The sequence below is a fragment of the Lolium rigidum genome, chromosome 1 (genome assembly GCF_022539505.1).
Source record: "Lolium rigidum isolate FL_2022 chromosome 1, APGP_CSIRO_Lrig_0.1, whole genome shotgun sequence".
NCBI lineage: Eukaryota > Viridiplantae > Streptophyta > Magnoliopsida > Poales > Poaceae > Lolium > Lolium rigidum.
In genome coordinates, this window is record NC_061508.1 from 311267912 (window position 1) to 311292031 (window position 24120).

The 24120-nt window shown below is 44.8% G+C and overlaps 2 protein-coding genes and 1 pseudogene across 2 annotated transcripts; 2 read left to right on the top strand and 1 right to left on the bottom strand.

Moving 5' to 3' along the window:
* The first annotated feature begins 9921 nt into the window (after nucleotides 1-9921).
* Nucleotides 9922-10784, top strand: LOC124661485 (annotated as a pseudogene).
* Nucleotides 10785-15858: 5074 nt separating this feature from the next.
* On the top strand, nucleotides 15859-21682 carry LOC124684144 (protein DETOXIFICATION 16-like). The gene is made up of 8 exons (XM_047218529.1): nucleotides 15859-15990; nucleotides 16271-16815; nucleotides 16967-17053; nucleotides 17318-17374; nucleotides 17482-17720; nucleotides 21145-21263; nucleotides 21346-21432; nucleotides 21504-21682. Exons 1-8 carry the CDS (start codon nucleotides 15904-15906, stop codon nucleotides 21564-21566), a joined length of 1284 nt encoding a protein of 427 aa, XP_047074485.1. The 5' UTR covers nucleotides 15859-15903; the 3' UTR covers nucleotides 21567-21682.
* A 1097-nt stretch (nucleotides 21683-22779) lies between these two features.
* On the bottom strand, nucleotides 22780-23783 carry LOC124684145 (UPF0496 protein At1g20180-like). Its single transcript, XM_047218530.1, has one exon. It carries the CDS (start codon nucleotides 23781-23783, stop codon nucleotides 22800-22802), a length of 984 nt encoding a protein of 327 aa, XP_047074486.1. The 3' UTR covers nucleotides 22780-22799.
* Nucleotides 23784-24120: the final 337 nt, after the last annotated feature.

Below are 24120 nucleotides of genomic sequence, written 5' to 3' on the forward strand. Positions count from 1 at the left end.
GAGGATGTAGTTATTTATTACATTACGCACCATACTTAATGCAATTGTCTGTTGTTAGCAACTTAATACTGGAAGGGGTTCGGACGATAACCTCGAAGGTGGACTTTTTAAGCATAGATGCAGCTTGGATGGCGGTCTATGTACTTTGTCGTAATGCCCAATTAAATCTCACTGTACTTATCATGACATGTATGTGCATTGTTATGCCCTCTCTATTTGTCAATTGCCCGACTGTAATTTGTTCACCCAACATGCTTTTATCTTATGGGAGAGACACCTCTAGTGAACTGTGGACCCCGGTCCATTCTTTTATACCTGAAATACAAATCTGCTGCAATACTTGTTTTACTTGTTTTCTCTGCAAACAATCATCTTCCACACAATACGGTTAATCCTTTGTTACAACAAGCCGGTGAGATTGACAACCTCACTGTTTCGTTGGGGCAAAGTACTTTGGTTGTGTTGTGCAGGTTCCACGTTGGCGCCGGAATCTCTGGTGTTGCGCCGCACTACATCCCGCCGCCATCAACCTTCAATGTGCTTCTTGACTCCTACTGGTTCGATTAAACCTTGGTTTCTAACTGAGGGAAACTTGCCGCTGTGCGCATCACACCTTCGTCTTGGGGTTCCCAACGGACGTGTCAATTACACGCATCAGGGCCACGCTTTGGATGTCCACCGGACAGAGGGTCTTGTGGAGTGTTTTGGTGGTTCGGTGGAGGCGGGTTCGTCTTCGGCCAGACGGGGCGCGGCCTTGGGGCCGGTGTGGTAGTTGGAGCGGTGGCTCCGGTCTTTCGCCTCCGCCTGTTGCGTTGAGGTGTGGTGTCGGCCTGGCTGGTCGTCGACCCGTGTGGAGCGCAGCCTCGGGGCTGGCGTGTGGTGTCGTGTTCTAATGGTTTTTCGGCCAGTTTTTCTCATAAACGGGCCAACTCTTTTCTCCTATATCAATGAAAGGCAAAGCTTTTGCCTCGTTTCAAAAAAAAAAACTCTCATGTATTACGGATTTCGGATGTTGAGTTATTGCCACACTTCTTGGAGTAGGTCGTGGTTAGACCATACCCTTCTACACATGTGAAAGACTGTCTACGTCACCTAGCTAGAGGGAGAGTCAATAGGCGATGATCAACGATATTAATGAAAGTTGGCAGTTTTATCAAGTTGTTTCTATGATTTTCTGAAACACCCTAAACATGGAACATCTATAAAGGTATAACTTGCGGAAAAGTAGAATGTAAGAAGTAAAGGAGCAAGGTAGGTGGATCGCAAGCATAAAGATGTATTCCGAGGTTCAAATAGTTGATGATTCCTTGTCTCCTCGTTGTATATGGTTAGGACACAAAGCTCAAAAGACACCAAGTCCTTGTTCAAAAAAAAAAGACACCAAGTCCTCGGTCCCTTGAGTTTGGATCCATGCATGAACACTACGGGAGATCTTCACATGAATTAGGTGATCACCGTCATTCACAAACTCTTTGTTCCTTCACAAAGCATCATAAAGGTTTTCAAGTGAATCTCTAGCCGCCTAGGAGGCGCAACCTCTCAAGAACTAACAATACATGGCTAGGATTTGGTTCCTGAAGCTCTAAAAAAGATAGTACAAAGGTATGGCCTAAATTTGCACTCTAGATCTCATAAACTATGAAGGTGTGGGTGTAGATCTATGTGTATGAGAGATAGAAAAAAGGTAGAGAAACTAGGAGCCTCTATTCTCTTAGAACAAACTGCTTTGAATCACTTCTTTTTTCCTTAGTGGTGGCTCGCTATTTATAGGGAACTGTTGAAATTTGAATTTTGTAGGAAATTTGAACCAGTTGATACTACCAAAAGGTTAAACCTGGAAATGTATAGAACTTGAATTCATGAGAGAACAAACTGGATCTCGGATGTACCAGAAGTGGAGCTCGGAGGTACCGACACAAACAAAGCACTCAAAAGTTTGTTTTTACCCAAAATTTAAGGAAAAAAACTCAAAGGTTCTAGTGTGGATAACGGGTAATTTTTGTCTGAGAAATGTGAACACTCAAATGTACCAGATGCGAATCACCTCGGAGGTATCGGATCAAACAGAACAATTTTATTTTAGGAACCCTACTACCGGCCCTATACAAAAAACTTTCATGGGTAGAGTGAATGAATGCTCATTGGTCCGCCTGCACTATACTCGACAGTACTAGAAAAATAGTTATGTCAAAAACACATTCCTCTGCCAAGTCTCTCAAACTCACATGGTGGGAGGTACCGAGTATGTTTAAAAATATGAGTTGGGGTTTATTTGAGTGGAAGTTGATCCGAATATGTGTGGGAGTTATGTGGGGGTTCTCTTTTCCTCATGCATTCTCAATTACCCCTCTTCATAGTATGGCATACATGTGACTTGAGAAAACGAAAATACATTTAATAGTTTCAAGGGTCATTAATATGATCCACTTTTGCAATTTCCATGATCACAAAAATGATAGCATGATTAAGTCATCATGTCATGATCATTGAGAGCTTAAATTTGGCGAACTTTTACATATTATTACTTCCCACCAATTTAAGGAATCATGGTGCCATGGGTAATCAAACCCCCATTTAAGGATGATCTTTCGACGTGCATCGACCATACTATAAGAAATCGGAAGGTCGGTGACATTTTTTGATAGTCACTAACATGCTGAAGTTGTCATGAGTGGCGTTGTCATGAGTGGCTATTTGTGACATTTTATGCGATAAAAAACTCACATCATGGCACATATTGGTATGTGTTGTTTTATATAAGAAATCATCTATTTTCGTCACGAGTTGGGAAGTTTCTCCCTGTTCCTTGAGCACAAAGTCTACCGGCCTAGGGCCCAGGCTAAAATATTCATGACAATTTTGTCACAAAAAGGGACATGTGGCACTTTTTTGTCACGGTTAATAAAGTATAGTTGTGACACATGTGTGTGACATGTAACTTTTCTAACATGTTTGTGACATGGCGCCATGTGTTATATGACATGCATAGCTACATATGTGACACATATTTTCATTAGTGGGTTTTAAAGTGGCAGCGATGTGATCCCCTCGAGTCGGCAGGCGTGGCAATTTTTTAAGGTACTCTTTTTTTCCATTGTATTATTCATGACATGGATGGCACATGTACCCATCGTGAACCACATCATGGAATTTCCATGATGATTTTCTGCAAGATCTCTAGATAAAGATCGAGTTTATCAAAGGCCCATTTTGATGCGCTCTTGTTGCAACTTGTGTTGTGTTCTCCTTCCGTGAGGTTCCTTCTAGGTGTCTCCGGCTCACCACTTGTCAAAAGAAGAAGCATAATCGGGATGAGCGTGAGAGAAAGAGGGTTAAGAGACTGTGGATGACTAGCATTTTCCATTTATTTTGATAAATGAAAATTCAGAACAAAATTTCATTTCAGCGGAGCGTCCAAATTATAAGTGGTTTTCACCATTGTAGTCCTCCTATCGAGATCTTTGAAACAAGATCACATATGAATTATAGGTTTCAGTATTTTTTGTACTTCAAAAGGTAGTATACGTGTATTCCTCTTTCAGCATACGCGTACGGGCGCCACGCACGGCCAATTACCCTGCGATGTACTCTCCTGTTAGTGTATGTGTTTTTTTCTTTGTAGCATGGGTGCACTCTGTTTTTTGATGTATCCCTACTCCATTTTTAGTGTATATCTATATCTTTTATAAGTGTACTTGTGCCACTTTGTTTTCTATAAGTGTATTTCGTTTTCGGTGTACTTGAACTTTTTTCAGTGTGCGCATACTCTGTTTTGTGTGTACGTGTAGTCTGTTTTCACTGTTTGTTTGTACTTCTCATGTTTATGTGTACTTACTATTTTTGGTGCCCTTGTCCTTAGCATGTTTTGCATGTTCTTTTTTTTTACTTACTAGAGAAAAGAAAAATAGAAAAGTCGATCTTCCTGGGTGGGGCGATCTGAGTGTGGCACGAGTATGCCTGACACGCGTGAAGGTTGATATTTGCCTAAGTGTACCCCTTTTATGGCATAGCTTCGACTCAATAGCTTTGTTTGCATGTGTTATGTTGGTTTCTCTCGAATAGGTGGAGTAGGTTACTCATGTTCATAATATAGAAAAGTGGAACCAACTGAAACAAATTATAACTGCATGTCAAGCAAATTTGAACCAAGTGGAACAAACCTTGAGCGCACATGCATGAAACATATCACGATTACAAGCATAACAATATTCTTGCGTTTAGTGGCGCATAATTTTTGCATCCGTACCACAAATTACAACTACAAAATGAATGAAGTTTTTTACTAAGTGGAAAAAAATCTAAATATTAGTATGAAATTAGAAACCGTAAGGAAAAATAGTGTGGAGAACCCTGACCTAAATTAACAAGAAATTAGTCAAACAATTAGAAGAAATAAAAATGAAAAATATACAGAAAATGGAGAATCGGTAGTTAAATGGATCAGCTGGACCTACAAAGCTACAAGGCCTACCAGCCGGGGGCAGTCACATACCAAAAGGCCCAACACTCTTTTGGGCCGAGATTCCCTGAGGAACTCGGAGACGGACTGGACCGGAAACATCAGTTCCGACCCAGGGGTACATCTCCGCCTTCTGAAAAAAAAAATCCTCCGCCTTTTATAATACGGAGGCACAACTCCACCGGCACCTGCACAAACAAGAAAGCTAGGGTTCCAAACCGGAAATCTCCCAAGTCTCGTCTCGAGGAGATCGGATCGAGCGACCGACGTTCTGTGTGAGGAGTGCTTCTAAAAAGGAGGTATGGCGAGGACGGAGGTATCCATGACAGCCAAGCTGCCGACGCTGGATCCGACCGGCTCCGGCGACGGGAACAAGGAGGCGGTGGACTATCTCCTCACCGTAGAGTACAACCCTTTCGACCGCCAAGTGCACGACACCTTCAGCGCCGAGCAGATGAAGAAGTATAACGAGGCGGCCGACTTCTTCGACGAGCTGAGGAAGATGCTCGCCGAGTCCCAGAAGGAGCTCCGGGCAGAGCACGGTTACATCGTCGACAACTAGTTTTTACAAATTCAAAGCTTTGGTGTTGCGCTTCCATCAGGCCATCGGGGCTAGCATGCATGACGACGTCCGCGTCTCGGCGAGTTGCCATTTACTCCGTTGGTCCGTTGCATCTTGATCCATGACTATATTCTGTATATTGTTCCGAGTTAATTTAACCGTACGTATTTATCTCATATATAAATTCAGTTATGATGTGCCAGTTGTTAGACTTAATCTTGATTCCATGTATCTGCATGTTTAGTTTTGAGTTTTGCATGTAGTTAAAGTGTTCATGTAGCCTAGTGTAGTCTGGTAAGGTGTACGTGTGTGATACACGTACGAAGCCGACGAGTTTCAGCGAAGGCATGGGAGGCGAGATGCTTGTGGCGTCGTGCGATGCGGCGAATATGGCGAGATGCCGATAGCGGCGTGAAGCTGCAATGCCAAGTTCTGAGAACAATACGAGCTGCTACTGAGGTGACATGACCGAGTGATTTGGTCATCTAGTTAGTTAGTAAATGCATGGATCGAGTTTGTTAGCTGCATATGCATGCTGGCCGGGTCGTGTGCTCCTAGAGCGATTCTAGGAAGAGCAGGTCAGCTGTTAGTGGTATGGTACGTGTGTTAGCCGAGTCAGTGCGTGAGTGCATGCATGCCTAGTGGAGTTAGTGGCCAGAGTGTGGAGTCCGGCCCTGCGTGCGTCTATTTAAGGCATTGTACTTTGTTTGTATGGTAAATGAGAAAAGAGGAGAAAAATGTAGCCATTGTATGAGTCAAGGAAGAGAGTCACACGGCAAAAGCTTTGTTTCTTCCTCCTTGGCTACTGCGTGCGTGTGTTGTGTGTTTGAGAGAGATACAGAAGTGAGATTGGTAGTGTTAGAGGTAGAAGAAAGATAGGGGCTGAGAGATTCAACCCCAACAATTGGTATCAGAGCGAGAAGATCCCGGAGGCCTGCGGTGATGGCGGTGAGATGCCGCTGGAGCCGACCATGGTGGTGGCGGAGGACTCCATGAGAGGTGGAGGACGATGGCACGAGGCGGCGGCTGTTGGCGGTGCGATGCCTCTAGCAGCCGGTTGTGGTGCGATACCGCAAGGAGAAGACGGCGGTGTGATGCTGCCACGAGGAGACGACGGTGTGATGCCGTCATAAGGCGGTGGTGGCGAGAAGCGGCTGGTGCGGGCAGCGACGGTGTGATGCTGTTGCGCGGCGACGACGGTGCGATGCCGTAGTCGGCATGAGGCCAGCAACGGTGGTGTGATGCCATTGTTTGTCATGAAGAGTTGGTGTGAATCCAACAAGTGTTGCTGTGAGATGCTATGGCAAGACGGCGTGGTGACCGGCCCTGGGATGGAGCAGTTCATGGCGAGGAGAAGTCCATGCATGCTGCAAATGGCTGCAGGTGATACGCATCAAGGATTAGGGAATCAAGATTAGAGGGGAAAATGTTAGACTTAATCTTGATTCCATGTATCTGCATGTTTAGTTTTGAGTTTTGCATGTAGTTAAAGTGTTCATGTAGCCTAGTGTAGTCTGGTAAGGTGTACGTGTGTGATACACGTACGAAGCCGACGAGTTTCAGCGAAGGCATGGGAGGCGAGATGCTTGTGGCGTCGTGCGATGCGGTGAATATGGCGAGATGCCGATAGCGGCGTGAAGCTGCAATGCCAAGTTCTGAGAACAATACGAGCTGCTACTGAGGTGACATGACCGAGTGATTTGGTCATCTAGTTAGTTAGTAAATGCATGGATCGAGTTTGTTAGCTGCATATGCATGCTGGCCGGGTCGTGTGCTCCTAGAGCGATTCTAGGAAGAGCAGGTCAGCTGTTAGTGGTATGGTACGTGTGTTAGCCGAGTCAGTGCGTGAGTGCATGCATGCCTAGTGGAGTTAGTGGCCAGAGTGTGGAGTCCGGCCCTGCGTGCGTCTATTTAAGGCATTGTACTTTGTTTGTATGGTAAATGAGAAAAGAGGAGAAAAATGTAGCCATTGTATGAGTCAAGGAAGAGAGTCACACGGCAAAAGCTTTGTTTCTTCCTCCTTGGCTACTGCGTGCGTGTGTTGTGTGTTTGAGAGAGATACGAAGTGAGATTGGTAGTGTTAGAGGTAGAAGGAAGATAGGGGCTGAGAGATTCAACCCCAACACCAGTGTTGTGTCAAGACATAATTTGTTAGTCTAACAATGATCCTTGGTTTATGATAAGCTTGGGATAAAAAGAAGGATTAGTTATAGGCTTCTTTGGGTTACACACCTCGGTTGCTTCCAGAACTCTGATCTCATATGTGTGTTTTCCCTTCTCGGAAAACAAACAATTTGAGATCAATTTGAGCCCCGGCCTTATTATAGGATTCATGCAAGTCTACCTAAGGGACCATCTTGATCAAATGGCTTTCGACATAAAATGAATAAAATGGCAGTACGGAAGGGGCATATAGCATACGAGGAAAAGGGGAAGAGTCGGCTCTTGGGCCCCGGGCCGCTCTACTTTGGGGCGACTCGGGAGGCGACGGACCCCTAGCTGCCCAACACCCTCCCCCACTGCACTTCTTTCATCTCACCACTGAAGGTGCCCGCATGCAACTGGTGTGTGGTGGCAAATGGCGGAGGCGCTCACTAGTGCTACATGTGGTCCTCCTCCCCCGCGCAGGCACGAGGGGGTCGTTGGTCGCCCCGACGCCCCCAGTGCAGATCTAAAGGCGATGACCTCGTCCCGCGTTGTTCCCTCCCCTCTAGCCTTAGATCATGGTGTCTCCTCGCTACATCTAGCATAGTCGGGGTGGCTAGGTAGGGGGCTCTAGGCGGGAAAAATCCTGTTGGCCAGCAATGGTGGTCACGACGTCAACGATGTTTCGAACACCTTCTCCCTACTTGTAGTCAAGGTTGACGTACATCCCCTGCACCTCATTACTCCGAGCACGGGTGCAATCACCAATCCCCGGAGTGGGCGGCGACGCTGTTCAGGCATCGTTTACTCCTTGGAGGTGTCGTCTGGGGGCTGCGGGAAGGTGGTCACGTTGTGTTTAGTTCGTGGTCTACCTGTGCTGGTGTTTCATGAGGTGTGGTGTTTGCATGCTCGGCCGAAGCTCTTCACAAGTGGTTCTTCTTGCCATTGATTGAAAGCCCCTGAAGTGTGAGTTCTCGCATTTCATGGTGATGTTGCTACCTTCTTCTTGTCGTGTCTTATTTTGGTCACAACGTCCTATAGTTTGTGTCTTGCTGGGTGGTTAGTGTTGTGGTCGACATCGTCGTGTAAAGAGGTTTTCGTACTTGTTGTCTCGTTCCTTGGAAAATCGTCCCATGTGTGCATATGTGCTCTAGGGAAAGATGTTGAACCTTCTGACGGTACCGGTGGCGGAGGGTGCCAGCTAAACTAGGAGGGGATAATGTCTCATGTTGGCCAATATTTCTCAACTTTAATGGGATAAATAACCAAGTTTTACTGCTGGAAGACCGGGCCACAACCTGGGATGGTCTCCAAGACCCTCCGCCAGTGGACGGTACGTCACCCTTCGAATCAGGGTGAGAAGGTACTCATGATCAACCTCCACATGTTGACCAACGCCCTGGCGACGAGCTCGCACTTGGCTGCAAACAAATCCCCACACTCATTAGCCCACGCGCTGGCGTTATATATTCGGGATGTCGAGGGACACATCGCTGGGGTCAGAGAGTCTATCTCAGACGTGTCGGTAGGTCCAAGCATCGACCTCAACATCCCGACGCCATCCCCATTCCCTGCAAATGTGAAAACACTTGTCGCCCAACGCCGTCCCTATTCCCCGCAACTCTTTGAAGGTATGCTATCGCGGCCCGTCTCGTCAGCCGACCCGATTTAAATCTTTTATTTTGGTTTTTGTAATGGCATATCTCAAGTAAAAATTGGGATGGCATAGATCCAATTAATCCTTAATAAAAACTTGGGCTCATGTTGCCCCTACCATCTAACTATAACATACAGAACCATATCAGTGAACTATCAAGGAATTGACGATTCCAAGGACGTGAATACCGGCTAATGCAAGCCATTGTTGGTTGTAAGGGGCACGGTGCAGCAACAAATCACCAAACATACGAAAAACATGAACATGAAAACTAAAAAGAAAACATAAAGCTTTGTTTCCATGTGGTAGAAGTTACAACCCTAGTCGCAAGGGTGTCCTTGCTGGTGAACCCGACTACCTGACATGCGCTTGGTGCTTTCGCTTGGTCCGGAAGGTCATGAGAAGTTCAATCTGCTCAAGTGGTTGGACTGATCTCCCAAGAAGGCTCCATGATGCCTTTTCGTAGCGCTCTTGAGCGTGTCAATGTACAAGATGCCCGTCGGGCTTCCACCGCGGCGACGAAGAGGCCAACATCGAAACAACACTACCATTTCATCACATGGCACTCCATATTTATGGGAGTCCAAAGTACATGTGTCCGATACTCTGACTTCCTATGCAAAAACATTGGAGACACATTCCAACAAGTATACTCAAAGACCCATTATTTTTGGTATTTTTAACCCAGAGGTCAGGATAGTGCTATAGGTAGGCCTCTGTGCAATAATACTACTTAAAAGCTTTTGGGCTAAGTCCTAACCCAACTTAGCCCAACACTACCAAACTGGGCCTTGAAACTCTGCCGTGGCCCATATTTCACGTCCCCCTTTCACCTGCGCCGCCGCGCCTCACCGCGACAGCAACGGCCAGCGTTCCCCCTTCCTTCCCTTGAGGTTCGTCAACGGCCAGCTTGTGTGGAAATGGGCGGACGAGGCGACGCGCCGGAAGCCATGGCGGCGTCCTCGACCCTCCTCTCGCCCCGCGCCTCCACGCCGGCGCCACCGACGGCGCGGGACGAGGTGCGGCGGCAGGTGGTGCTCGCTGCGCCTCTGGTCGCGTGCAGCCTCGCTGCGATACAGCCTGCAAGTAGTCTCCGTCATGTTCGCCGGCCACCTCGGCGAGCTCTCCCTCTCCGCCGCCTCCGTCGCCTCCTCCTTCGCCAACGTCACCGGCTTCAGCGTCCTGGTAAGCCTCGTCTCGTGGTACCGCTCCTGATTGTGAAGCATGAACAAACTGTTCCTTCCAGACCTGAACAGCCAATTAATTCGAAAATGCAACGCGCGCGGTCACCTAGGAGCTACTACTCGTCTCTAAGGCACTTTTTAGCAAAATCAGCAGAAAGTAACAACATCATGTCCTCTTTACAAGCACTTACTGATAATTGTGCTTGTTTATTCCATCGCAATGCGCCAGCTGGGAATGGGGAGCGCGCTGGACACACTGTGTGGGCAATCATACGGGGCAAAACAGTACCATATGCTGGGGACACATGCCCAGAGGGCAATCTTCGTTCTCATGCTCGCGAGCGTTCCGCTGGCCTTCGTGTTGGCCTTCACCGGCCAAATCCTCGTTGCTCTTGGTCGAATCCGGAGATATCGTTCGAGGCTGGAGCTTACGCCCGGCTGTTGATCCCTGGTCTTTTCGCGTACGGCTTGCTCCAGTGCCTCACAAAGTTCCTGCAGGCCCAAAGCATCGTCCACCCGCTGGTAGTCTGTTCTGGAGTGACGTTGATATTCCACATCCTGCTGTGCTGGTTCCTTGTTCAGAATACTGGTCTTGCCAACAGAGGTGCGGCTTTGGCAACCTCAGTATCTTACTGGTTCAATGTGGTATTGCTCGCGATGTATGTGAAATTCTCTGAAGCTGGCGGAAGGAGCTGGCATGGATGGTCAAGTGCGGTGCTAAAGGATGTCAACATGTATTTGAGCCTGGCCATTCCATCTACATTTATGACCTGGTAATCTACATTTATTCTATCTAATGTATATGTGATGAGCATATTTGTCTTGCCTTTGACGTTTGACCAAGCTTTGTATGTGTGATGTACTGTTGTGTAGTTACTTGCTGATGCCAATGGCGGTTCCCTCTAATATCTAAAAGTGAAGGTACTTTCATTTTTTTGCAGGTCCTGTGTAGTTAATCGATGTAATTTTGTTGTTGTAACAAATGATTCTTGAGATATGCAATTATGTGTAAATTGATTTTTTTAGCTGCAATGGTATCTCTGATGTAGTGCTAGTTCAAATGCTCATCTAGGTTCTATGTGTAAGTACAAAATCGAATGCAAATTATGAGGGTTCTTCTCATGTTATGCCATGCTTCCTTTTTTTTTTTTTGCTTTCCCTATATTCATGGTTCCATTAATATTAACCCCAGGTTATCTTCGTAATCATTGATAGATTCATCTTGTATTAGTGTTTTTCGATCCGACAAGCGGAATGTACATTGATCCCTCATGTTATCAATTTTCCTTGGACATATATCTTTTCGCAAAATAATTCATGAGTTCTTCCCGTAGCTTGACATCCCAACTTTATCTCTATTTCCTATTTAGCAAATTGCATAACTAAATAGCGGACAAGTATTGGTAATGCATGGTGCATGAGATATCTATGTCAGCATCCCATGCTTTGAATTATGTCTCGATTTGTATTGAGGCAACCAAACTAGTAATACTCTATGCGTGAACAACGGTCATTGTGTTTGGTTTTATTGGCCACTTGGTCTAATTGATCTGCTAGTGATGAAACCTAATTAAGCTAGCTATTGTGTGTTTGGTTAGCTAATTTAGAGTGATGGGCTACTTTGTTTGATTTTTTTAGGTTGTTCTTGAGATTATCCAATTAATTTTAGGTGCTCAGTATTGTAGGGCCTCTCTATTGTATTTAGATTCCACTGATTTGATCAAGTGCTTATGTTTGTATACTGGATACCAAGTGTAGGTTAACTTCTAGATTTCCAGGAACAGTTTCTTGTGTTGTTTTGGGTATATTACAACATGGTAGATCTCTCTAATGTCTATGTAATGATCATATTTGTCTTGCCTTGGACCAAGCTTTGTATATGTGATGTACTCCCGTGTAGTTACTTGCCGATGCTGATGGCGGTTCCCTCCAATATCTAAAGTTAGAGGTCTTGTACTTCCATTTTTTTGCAGGTCCAGTGTAGTTAATCGATGTAATTTTGTTGTTGTAACAAATGATTCTTGAGATGTGCAATTTCACATCAATTGAATTTGTTAGCTGTAATGGCATCTCTGATCTAGTGCTAGTTTGAATGCTCAGTAGGTTCTATGTGTAAGTACAAAATCAAATGCAAATCATGAGGGTTCTGTTAATGGCATTCTGTGTGATTTTTTTTTAAATGCCCATTCAGGTTCTGAAAAATGTGTTTCTAATGGACATGTTGTTTCTTCTCATGTTATATGCCATGCTTCCTTTTTTTTTTTGCTTCGCCCATATTCATGTTTCCATTAATATTCACACCAGGTTATCTTTGTAATTATTGATAGATTCACCACGTATTAGTGTTTTTCAGTCTTACAAGAAGAATGTACATTAGTCACTCATGTTATCAATTTTCCTTGGACTTGTATCGTTTCATAAAATAAGTCATGAGTTCTTCCTGTAGCTTTACATCCCAACTTTATCTCTACTTTCTGTCTAGCAAATTGCATAACCGAATAACGGACAAGTATTGCTAATGCATGGTGCATGAGATAGCTATGCCAACATCCCATGCTTTGAATTATGTCTGATTTGTATTGAGGCAACCAATCTAGTAATACTCTATTATATACATTTGAGCTGATCTGTCTTAAATACGATCCTTGCATTGTTTTAGAAGGATAATTGCAATTTGCTTCATGGTCAATTTTCCTGTTACGGCACCATTTGTGGACTTTGTCATGGTGCTCACATATATGCTGCATTTTGACACGATGTTATGCTAGATGTGAAATTTGGACTATTAATGTTGCTTACATTCATTCTAAAACCGTAGTGCACACTCGATGATTATGTGATAACTAGTATGTGATAGATGTACATAAAACTTGACGTGAATATGACTTTCTTCACAATTGCTGGTTACAGATCTAAGGAGGCAATTAATGATAAGGATCAAGGAAGGAACTAGCTATGGAGGTCGACAAAGATGGGCATGGCTGGCTTTGCACAACCCGGGCGATGGTCCTTTTGGCTTGTTGAACCTGTGTGCTTTGTTTAGGATATGTGGTTTCACTAGGATTTATCGAGCTTGGTTTAATGCATTGCAACCAGTCGGCAGATTTTGTTTAGTGTGAACTACCGGCTCAAATTTCGAGCTCTCAAGACAACAACAGATTAGTTTTGTATCTTGTGTATGTAAATCCAGTTGATACAAAGAGGCGGTACATGTGAGATCCCTCGAATGGATTGTTGTTCTAAGTTTTGAAGTGTTTTGTGCCATCGTTTTATTTGGTTCTGTACAAACTATATACTCTCGAATATATTCATATTTTTTTAGGCCAAAAGGTTTTCATTCATTCACAACAAAGATATTCGTGATTACAATCAAAAGCAGTAGCCTTTGCAATCTCATCTGGATACGTGACATCTCCAATCAAGCACCTACACCCATACGTCTCACATATGCTGCGGTCTCATGCGCTACATAATTCTGATTTTTTTGGCTAAAACACATTTCCAATCTGGCAGGACGGAGGCAAACATCTTAAAATCCTTGAAGATTGTTCCCAAAGATGACAGAGAACTGGAGTCTTTTTGTAGTGCACTAACAACAGTCGCACAATCATCTTCAAAAATGATTGGTGCTCGCAGCTAGACGTGCACCTTCCATGAGCGCGAGAGCCTCAGCCTACCTCCGCACTAGTACACTTGTCCAAGTACTCTCCCGAGCACCAAGCAATAGCATATCCACGAGTGGTCCCGAATCACCGCGCCAACACTAGCGAGAACCTGTACTAGGAACAAAAGATCCATCTACATTAATTTTAAGCCAATTAACAGGTGGTGGGTCCCATCTTACCATGCTTTGCTTTTTAGGTATGATTTGTTTGTCTGTTCACGGACATAATGCTTTGGTCCGGAGTTTTTCCTTTTTTGTCGGTAGAACCAGGGCTAGCATCCACATCCGGATCGAGTCAAGATTGTTGTGATCTCGATCCGGTGGCCGGATGCTCGATGCATCTTGCGGTTAGGCTACTTGTTGTATGTAGTAAACTGCAATGTTGTGCTAGCTGTGACATGTAGTTTGTTATTGTAGTAGCTTGTTTTCCTTGAAGCTGTTTGCTCGTGTCTTCAACTTGGATGGCCCGTCCTGCAAGTTGGACACAGAGGCACCGTAGAGAGCTTGCTAGCTAGCAAAAGGCCGGACGGGCTGCACCTGCGATTTCGAGAGGCACCGTCATCTTTTAAGGGCTCATGCGTTGTTTTGCCCTTGATAAGTTGTGTTTCGACATCGCCATGTAAGTTGTTGAATGGAGTTGAGACACAACAAGAGCTAGTTGCCGAACGAAATTGAGACACATCAAGAACTAGCTGAGTTAGAAAAATAGAGGTATCAATCAAGCTACGGCTGCACCGTCATCTTTTAGTGACTCATGGGTTGTTTCGCCCTCGGTAAGTCGTGTTTCACCTTCGCCATTTAAGTTGCCGAACGGAGTCGAGACACAGCAAGAGCTACATGTAAGTTGCCAAACAGAGTTGAGACACATCAAGAGCTACACGTTATTGGGTTAGAAAAATAGAGGTATCAATCAAGCTACTGCTGCACCGTTATCTTTTAAGGACTCATGGGTTGTTTCGCCCTCGGTAAGTCGTGTTTCACCATCGCCATGTAAGTTGCCGAACGGAGTTGAGACATCAAGAGCTACGTTAGAAAAATATACCAATCAATCAAGCTGCTACTTTCTATGGCTAGCTAGCACTCTCAAAGCTAATAGTTGGGAAACCTAGGCGGTGATTGAGTTGATTACCGGCCTGGCCGCTCGCATGCCTCAAAGCCATCAATGCCTCAATTTAGGGAGGATCGAAATTTGATGAGACCATTATTGGGAAAACAATAGTCATCTTGCACTATCAATTAACACATGAGGAGTTGTTTCCGTTGATGGGAATGAGACAGGTCAGCAATCCGTGTGCTCTGTGCATCTCAGCCATCCATCTCATTTTATCATCTCCTTGTTCATTCCTGGCTCAAAGTTTCAAAGTCCACTTCTTCTCTCTTCCTCCAACCTAGCCTCTATAAGTACAAGCTCATCCTCATGGACCGCGTGTGGGTTGCGCGTGTGACTATGACTTAGACTTTGACTTTTACTTGTCGAGGAGAGGAGAGGAGAGGCGTGACGATCGATCGTTTGGGCTGTGTGGAGGTGCTCCGGCGAGCGACTCTGGCGTCCGACGGTTCTCAACTGCATATGTATTGCCAGGATTAGTTCCACAGATTCTTTCTTTTCTTTTCAGTTTTGTGCACATAGCTTTGCGGCGAGCGAGCAGGCGGCCGCGACCGAGTGCGTCGGCCACGAATAGTGCAGCGTGCGAGCGCAGCGGCGTCGCGGTACCGTAGGCGGCCGTCCCACGGAGCTCCTCCAGCAGCTGCTCCTTGCGCGCCCAGCCACGGGAGCTGCTCCTAGTTACCTAGGTCAGGATAGTACTATAGGCCTGTGTGCAATAGTCCTACACCCAACTTAGCCCAACACTACTAAAGTGGGCCTTGAAACTCTGGCGTGGCCCATATTTCTCGTCCCCCTTTCACCTGCGCCGCCGCGCCTCACCGCGACAGCAACGGCCAGCGTCCCCCCTTCCTTCCCTTGAGGTTCGTCAACGGCCAGCTTGTGTGGAAATGGGCGGACGAGGCGACGCGCCGGAAGCCATGGTGGTGCTCGCGTCGTCTCTGGTCGCGTGCAGCCTGCTGCAGTACGATTGTGTGGAAATGGCGGCGTCCTCGCCCCTCCTCTCGCCCCGCGCCTCCACGCCGGCGCCACCGACGGCGCGGGACGAGGTGCGGCGGCAGGTGGTGCTCGCTGCGCCTCTGGTCGCGTGCAGCCTGCTGCAGTACAGCCTGCAAGTAGTCTCCGTCATGTTCGCCGGCCACCTCGGCGAGCTCTCCCTCTCCGGCGCCTCCGTCGCCTCCTCCTTCGCCAACGTCACCGGCTTCAGCGTCCTGGTAAGCCTCGTCTCGTGGTACCGCTCCTGATTGCGAAGCATGGACAAATTGTTCGTTCCAGAGCTGAACAGCCAATTCATTCGAAAATGCAACGCGGCCACCTAGTAGCTACTACTACTCGTTTCCAAGCCACTTTTTAGCAAAATCAGCACAAAGTAACAACATCATGTCCTCTTTACAAGCACTTTTTTCTAATGCTCTACTAGATGATGCCTACTACAAATTGCAAGTCATAAACTTAATAATAACTGTGCCTGTTTGTTCCATCGCAATGTGCCAGCTGGGAATGGGGAGCGCGCTGGACACACTGTGTGGGCAATCATACGGGGCAAAACAGTACCATATGCTGGGGACACATGCCCAGAGGGCAATCTTCGTTCTCATGCTCGCGAGCGTTCCGCTGGCCTTCGTGTTGGCCTACACCGGCCAAATCCTCGTTGCTCTTGGTCAGAATCCAGAGATATCGTACGAAGCTGGAGTCTACGCCCGGCTGCTGATCCCTGGTCTTTTCGCGTACGGCTTGCTCCAGTGCCTTACAAAGTTCCTGCAAGCCCAAAGCATCGTCAACCCGCTGGTGGTTTGTTCTGGGGTGACGTTGGTATTCCACATTCTGCTGTGCTGGTTCCTTGTTCAGAATTCCGGTCTTGCCAACAGGGGTGCGGCTTTGGCGACCTCGATATCTTACTGGTTCAATGTGGTATTGCTGGCGATGTATGTGAAATTCTCTGAAGCTGGCAGAAGGAGCTGGCATGGATGGTCAAGGGCGGTGCTAAAGGATGTCAACTTGTATTTGAGTCTGGCCATTCCATCTACATTTATGACCTGGTAAGCTTGATATGAGCAAAACCTCCAAAGAACAATATCTTGCTAATGAGTATTTCGGCAATAAGAATGCCTTTACAACTGGGCGAAAAGTGATGTGCGGTTTATCACCTTCTTTCTTCATGGACGTTGTTTGACTCGCAACATAGTTCAGCTTGGAGTACTGGGCATTTGAGATGGTGGTTCTCCTTGCAGGTTTTCTACCAAATCCAAAACTGGAAACTTCAATTTTATCCATCAGGTAAGGAAACTGAACTACAAAAATGCCCTCATGCAATACAGTACTCAGAATTACTAATTAGAAGATGAATTTGGTACCTCCAGCATTGTTGCTCTATAACAAGACTAGTTACCTGTTACACTCAAATCACCTGCCAGTAGCACTGTGTGACACACCTTCCCTTTTCTATTTCTCAAAATTATCATGAACAAGTAGTTGGCTAGCTTGGCATATTATGCTTTCAGATGCTTGGTTATGTGAACTAACCATGCTTCACTTTTCTAGCCTAAACACAATGTGGATGGTTTATACAATTCCAAGTGGTCTCAGCAGTGCAATAAGGTCAGGAACGCAAATTTCATAATCACACCCATTTCCTTTTATTTTCTGAGACACATCTCAAACTTGTACTTAACCAGTTTCAGTTCATGATTAATGTTTCTACGCAGTATTAGAGTGTCCAATGAATTAGGCGCGGGGAATCCACAAGCTGCACGGCTATCGATTCTTATTTCAGGAATTATGTGCCTAGTAGAAGGCCTTGTTGTAGCTATCATCACAATTTGTGTACGAGATGTCTGGGGTTACTTGTACAGTAATGAAGAAGAGGTGGCAAAGTATGTATCCATAATGATGCCAATTCTTGCTACTTCTAACTTCATGGATGGACTACAATGCACGCTATCAGGTATGGTGTAGAAAACACATCCTAATATTAATTTTTGTGTCTACTATACTAATACTAATTTTTTGTGTAAACTGAATATCATATTTCATAGTTGCTTAATACATTTTCTGTCAATGTTAGTGCTGTTTGGTTTGCGCCAAGCATGTTCCCTTTGAGTAGTAGCCATCAGACTGAACCAATATTAACTTTCAGACCATAAGTTACTAACAAGGATTTTGAAACGTGCTCCTTTTGAGGATAGGTGGAAGTTTATTTTAACTGCACGTACTATTCATGAATAATCTCAGATTGTTTTCATATATACAGTGATAGTACAAGAAGCATCTTAAAATAATCACACAAGAAAATAGCAGTTGATATTTCTAGTTTTGCTCAAACTCTCCCAACTGGTAGCTTCTTTTTTTTTTCTTTTGTCGAAACCGCAGTTGTCCTAATTTTTATATTAATGTATTGATGTACAAATTCCTAGCACAATCTAAAAAAACATCTGTGAAGTACTCCTAAACATGAATGTCCACACTATACAAACTGGCAGCTGTATTCATACTTGCTTGGATATCTCTTCAATCACCAAAACTCTAGCCCTATTGATTGTAGCAAGGCAAATGCCTACATGCTCTTCTAGCTCTTCAGCCAGTCTCCTAGAGTTACAACAACTCCTCCTCAGCTCCATCACCATCTCATGCACTGGAATCTTCTCACCCACCATCCCCTTGCAATACATTGCCATTGAATTCTCCCGCTCAATACCGTCAGAGAGGCGCACCGCGAGGTGGCTCACCGTATCGAAGTCCCTACCAAGAACGTATGTGCCCTTCGCAGCAGTATCGAGTTGTTCCTGCAACCGCTGCAAATACTTTGTCTTGGAGCATTTCAGCCTTGTGATCCTCTTCTTGGGTGCCATGGAACAGAGCCCCATGATTGCAGACCCAACAAGAAGGCTAAATAACATTAGGTGTGCTGCTGAGCTGATGGCAACCGCACCACACGCCATGATAAGGCAAGTCCTTGAAATCTTCTTGATTGTTTTCACTATCTTGAGATCCTTTGCCACTTTCTTGTGGCTTGATTTGATGGTCTGGAGCACAGAGGAGTACTTGTCATGAACCTGTCTGAAATTGCCTATGGTGGTGGTGCTGAAAGGGTTGCTTCTAACAGTAAACGTTTCTATTCCAAGGGAAGTACTACTAGTGGCGGTAGTACATCCCAAAATGCTTGCTAGGAAGCTGTCCATTGATTGGTAGTTGCTTTGGGTGTTCTTGATGTTCCTCAGTAGCTGCTTGCATATCTCTGAAGCCTCAGCACTGGCATCAAAGTAACCAGCCATCGCGAGCTCAATCTCGGTAGATTTTATTTTCTGCAGCATGTTGTGAAGCATTGGAAGGATGATATCTTGCTGAAGGGCTTCAATTTCTTCCTTGTTTGTTAAAAAGCGCATGTTAGACTCTGTGCGCAGCATGTTGACATACTTTTCCTCTATGTTCAGGCCATCTTGCACGCCCACAGGCATTTCCATACCTGCTACAGAACACACAAATTTTCAGTGTGCAAACCTTAAATATAACAGAACCGCATGTCATTGATTTGTTTTGGAAAGTGAAACCTCAAAAGCTGCCAACTGAAATATGGTATGCATGGTCTAAGAATATAGAAAACAAGGGCATTTAAAAAGTTCGATGTTCACCTTTGGATGCAGACGAGAAAATTGGTTCTTCAAGGCCTCCAAATGTAATCATCTTCTTCAAGTTCTTTATCCTTTGAGACATGCACTGTTTTTTTTCTTTTATCCAGCTTCACCAATTGGCAATTGCACTACCACCTGCCTTGGCTTAAAATGTACGTCTGCTCAGGCTTAAAAGGGTTGCCCAAACTTCTGCAGCTTAAGACCTAAGTTTGCCACGCCCTGGATATCAGGGCCCATATCTCCTGATCCTGAGGCCGTGGCTGTTCCACGATATATTATTGTATGACTACCTCTTGCACTCCACATAAATGTAGCAGTCCAACGGGGTATATCTTCATCTCTGTCCTTTACCAGCCACCATACATACTGGAACCCTTTAGATTGTGTACAAGCTTTCTTGGTGTTGTTGCTGCTGTAAGCCACTGAGACACTAGCAGCAATCAATTTGTGCTTCAGGTGCTCAAGTTGCCTGAAGTAGCTTCCTTTATTATGGTTTACTTGCCTGCACCAAAACACATGTGTTTTTTTTCATATGTGTATGCAACATCTTCAGAAAATCCATCCACGAGGGTTAAAAGTGAAAAGTGAAAACAAAAGAATTGGGTCAGTATGGGCATGCCATAACATTTTGGAACATGTAGTTTTGCAAAGAAACATTCTGGTGGATCCGAGTTTAGAAAATTTTAACAGATCAAATTTATGTTTTAAAGGAGTAAAAGTAGCAGAGTTAAAGAGAGTGAAGGTATCAGCTTTGCTGTAAACTATTTGGTTCAGGATGTAGTGAATATAGTAATAATATAAATATAAGAAGGAAAACTAAGGGGGGAAATGCATTTTGGCTCATAGGTGTAGATGCACCCATCATTCAAAAAACCTATTTGAAAATGTCAAAAAAAAATCCAAATAAAATTCTAGCTGTACACCCGAAACTAAGAAGGAAAATTAAGGGCTGCTATATACTTTTCTTTGCTTTGCTGCAACCAGTTATATTCCAGTCTTTTTTAATTTCCTGTCGTTTGGCACCTTGCCACATTAGACATGCACTGCTCTCTTGCTTGCACAGGAGGACGACCTGTCTTTTGTGTCTGGTCACATCAATGAACACGGTATCCAGTTCTCAAAAAAAAAAAAACACGGTATCCCAAACACAAAGCTTGTACATGTGGGTCATTATCCCAATCACAAAGCTTGTACATGTGGATCACATCACCTCGCCACATGACATCACACGTATATACCCCATACGCGGCAGCTCTGACATGAGCTTTTTTTTAGCACATGTAATGCCTGAATAGTGACTTTTGGAATCTGCAAGCATGAAATGTGATATCGCAAATAACAAATTGATCCTTGGGTTTTTCTTTTGCACAAATTGATCCTCATTAGGGTCTCCTGCACAGTGCACAGTACAAACATGGCCTCTTTCCTCTCAAACATCCGACAGTCTGGGCCTTGAACAGTGCCAGCATGGGCCATGGACCCCTGTGTAGCTCTTTCCTCTTAAACATTATTAGGTTTGGTCTTTTATAGTATGCTTCAAATGGCAACATCTTTAATATTATACTACATGAGAAATTATCTATCGTTGTGGCTCTTTGGAAACATTTGTAGATTTGGGCTTTTTTTTTAATATGCTTTAAATGTCCAGCTCTTTAATATTAGATTTTCCTCGTATGAGAAACGATCTATCCTACCAATCCCTGTTGATTTTGCTGACTTTATCTGTTTATTGCTTTTAAGGTGCTGCTAGAGGGGTTGGATGGCAGAAAGTATGCTCCTTCATCAACCTGTGTGCTTACTATGCTGTTGGCATCCCTTCAGCTGTTATCTTTGCATTTGTTCTGAAGATCGGTGGCATGGTAAGTTCTACCATCTTTTGTGCAGTTCTGGTAGGATATATTGTGCCTGGTTTCTAGTCTGAGTCGCCTTTGTTTGTGGCAGGGGCTTTGGTTGGGGATCATATGTGCAATGGTAGTGCAAATATTAGCTCTGCTTGTGATGATGATTCGTACCAATTGGGATAAAGAGGTATGTATATTCGTGCTCTCTATTGATTAAATTAGACGGTATATAGATCTGATCTTTTGTTTCTGTTGTAGGCTGAAATAACATGGGCTAGGACTAGAGTTCAGGAATCAGATGGCAGGGTAGCGTTGGCTTGAAATGCCATAGTTTCTCGTTATGACGCCAATAAGCTAGGTAGATGCTCTATCTATCTTATACCTTTTCATATCTGTCCGATGTAAATTTGCTATGATCAAGTGATTGATCAGTTTTAGCCCTTTTTCATGCATGTATGATACCGTCAACACTTTTTTTTTGCGAAAATCCACTGATCTGTTCATACTCATCAATGGCAGTACAGAAAAACCTAAAAGTAATACTCCCATGTTACCGTCAATGGAGTATAAATTACAAGTATGTCCTTGGACCATCTAGCAACGACAACAAGCACTCGAATGAGCCGAAGCCTCTCCCTCAATGGAGTTTCGTAATAGAGCTTATTGAAGTAGACTAACGGGAAGTCGTCGTGCTAAGGCCCCAAAAGACCAATCACGAGAAGTAATCGTCGTCGATGAAGAGAAGCACAGATCAGAAGGTACACCGACAGGAGACACACGCCCTCCGGCGATTCTAGACGCACCGCTGGGATGGGGGCTAGATGGGGAGGACTTTATTCCATCTCCATGGAGTCGCCACCGTCACACCTTTTTTGAGTAGTACACGAAGCCTAGGAGACTAAGTAAAGCATAAAAAATGGAGCTCTCCCGTCCACAAGGACCAGGATCCACCGCGCCTCCATGACCCTAAGGCCAGAAGAGGCGAGGCAGATCGGCGATGGCCGACGGGAGGCAAGGAAGCCCTAAATAGCCTATCTCTGTGAACGAAATACGAAAGCACATTCCAGTATAAGTACTAGGCGACACTTAAACCCTGAGAACGAAACGTGTACAACCTCCGTTCGGAAATAATTTCCATATCGGAGTGAGTATATATATGATAGTGTAGTAGGGAGTAGTAGCCTAGTAGGTAACTGAAAGTTTCAAGGTACCATATTATATAGGAGTTGGTATTTGTTAGATGTTGCGGCTGAGCTTTGCCGGACAAGACATGTCACCTATCCAGTATCTACCTACCCCCATTCATCCTGAATCCCATGCATACATACATGCACACTCGATCGAACACTTGGCCGAGCCTGCGCAGCAAAGCAGAACCATGCTTCTCGTTGCCAGGTTGTATATTTTTCCTTCATTTTCATTCTATTGTCGAAGTGGTATTTGTCCTATTTTTTATCTTAATGTATTGATCTACAAATTCCTAGCAATCTAAAAAAACATCTGTGAAGTACTCCTAAACATGAATGTCCACACTATACAAACTGAGAGCTGCTTTCATGCTTGCTTGGAGATCTCTTCGATCACCAAAACTCTAGCCCTATTGATTGTAGCAAGGCATAGGCCCACGTGCTCTTCTAGCTCCTCAGCCAGTCTCCTAGAGTTACAGCAACTCCTCCTCAGCTCCATCACCATCTCATGCACTTGGAACTTCTCATCCACCATCCCCTTGCAATACATCGCCATTGAATTCTCCCGCTCAATACCATCAGAAAGGCGCGCTGCGAGGTGGCTCACCGTGTCGAAGTCCCTACCAAGAACGTACGTGCCCTTCGCGGCAGTATCGAGTTGCTCCTGCAACCGCTGCAAAGACTTTGTCTTGGATCGTTTCAGCCTTGTGATCCTCCTCTTCAGTGCCATAGGGCAGAGCCCCATGAGCTCAGACCCAAAAAGAGGGCTAAAGAACATCAGGTGTGCTGCAGTGGCGATGGCAACCACACCACATGCCATGATAAGGCAAGTCCTTGAAAGTTTCTTGATTGTTTTCACTATCTTGAGCTTCCTTGACACTTTCTTGTGGCTTGATTTCATGGTCTGGAGTACGGAGGAGTACTTGTCATGAATCTGTCTGAAATTGCTTCTTGTGGTTGTGCTGAAAGGGTTGCCTTCAACAGGGAACGTTTCCAGTGCAAGGGAAGTACTACTAGTGGCAGTGGTACATCCCAAAATGCTTGCAAGGAAGCTTTCCATTGATTGGTAGTTGCTTTGGGTGTTCTTGATGTTCCTCAGTAGCTGCTTGCAGATCTTTGAGGCCTCAGCACTGGCATCAAAGTAACCAGCCATTGCAAGCTCAATTTCACTAGATTTTATTTTCTGCATCATATTGTGAAGCATTGGAAGGATGATATCTTGTTGAGGCTGAAGAAGGGCTTCAGTTTCATCCTTGCTAGATAAAAAGAGCATGTTGGACTCTGTGCGCAGCATTTTGGCATACTTTTCATCTATGTTCAGGCCATCTTGCACGCCCACCGGCATTTCCATACCTGCTACAGAACGCACAAATTTTCAGTGTGCAAACCCTTAGTTTAACAGAACTGTATGTCATCGATTTGTTTTGGAACGAGAAACTTTAAAAGCGGCCCAAATGAAATATGGTATGCATGGTCAAAGAATATAGAAAACAAGGACATTTAAAAAAGTTCGATCTTCACCTTTGGATGCAGACATTGATTCTTCAAGGCTCCCAAATGCCATCATCTCCTTTAAGTTCTTTATCCTTTGAGACAGGCACTATTTTCCTCTTATCCAGGTGCAGCAATTGGCAATTGCACTACCACCTGCGTTGGCTTAAAATGCACCTCTTCTCAGGCTTTATATA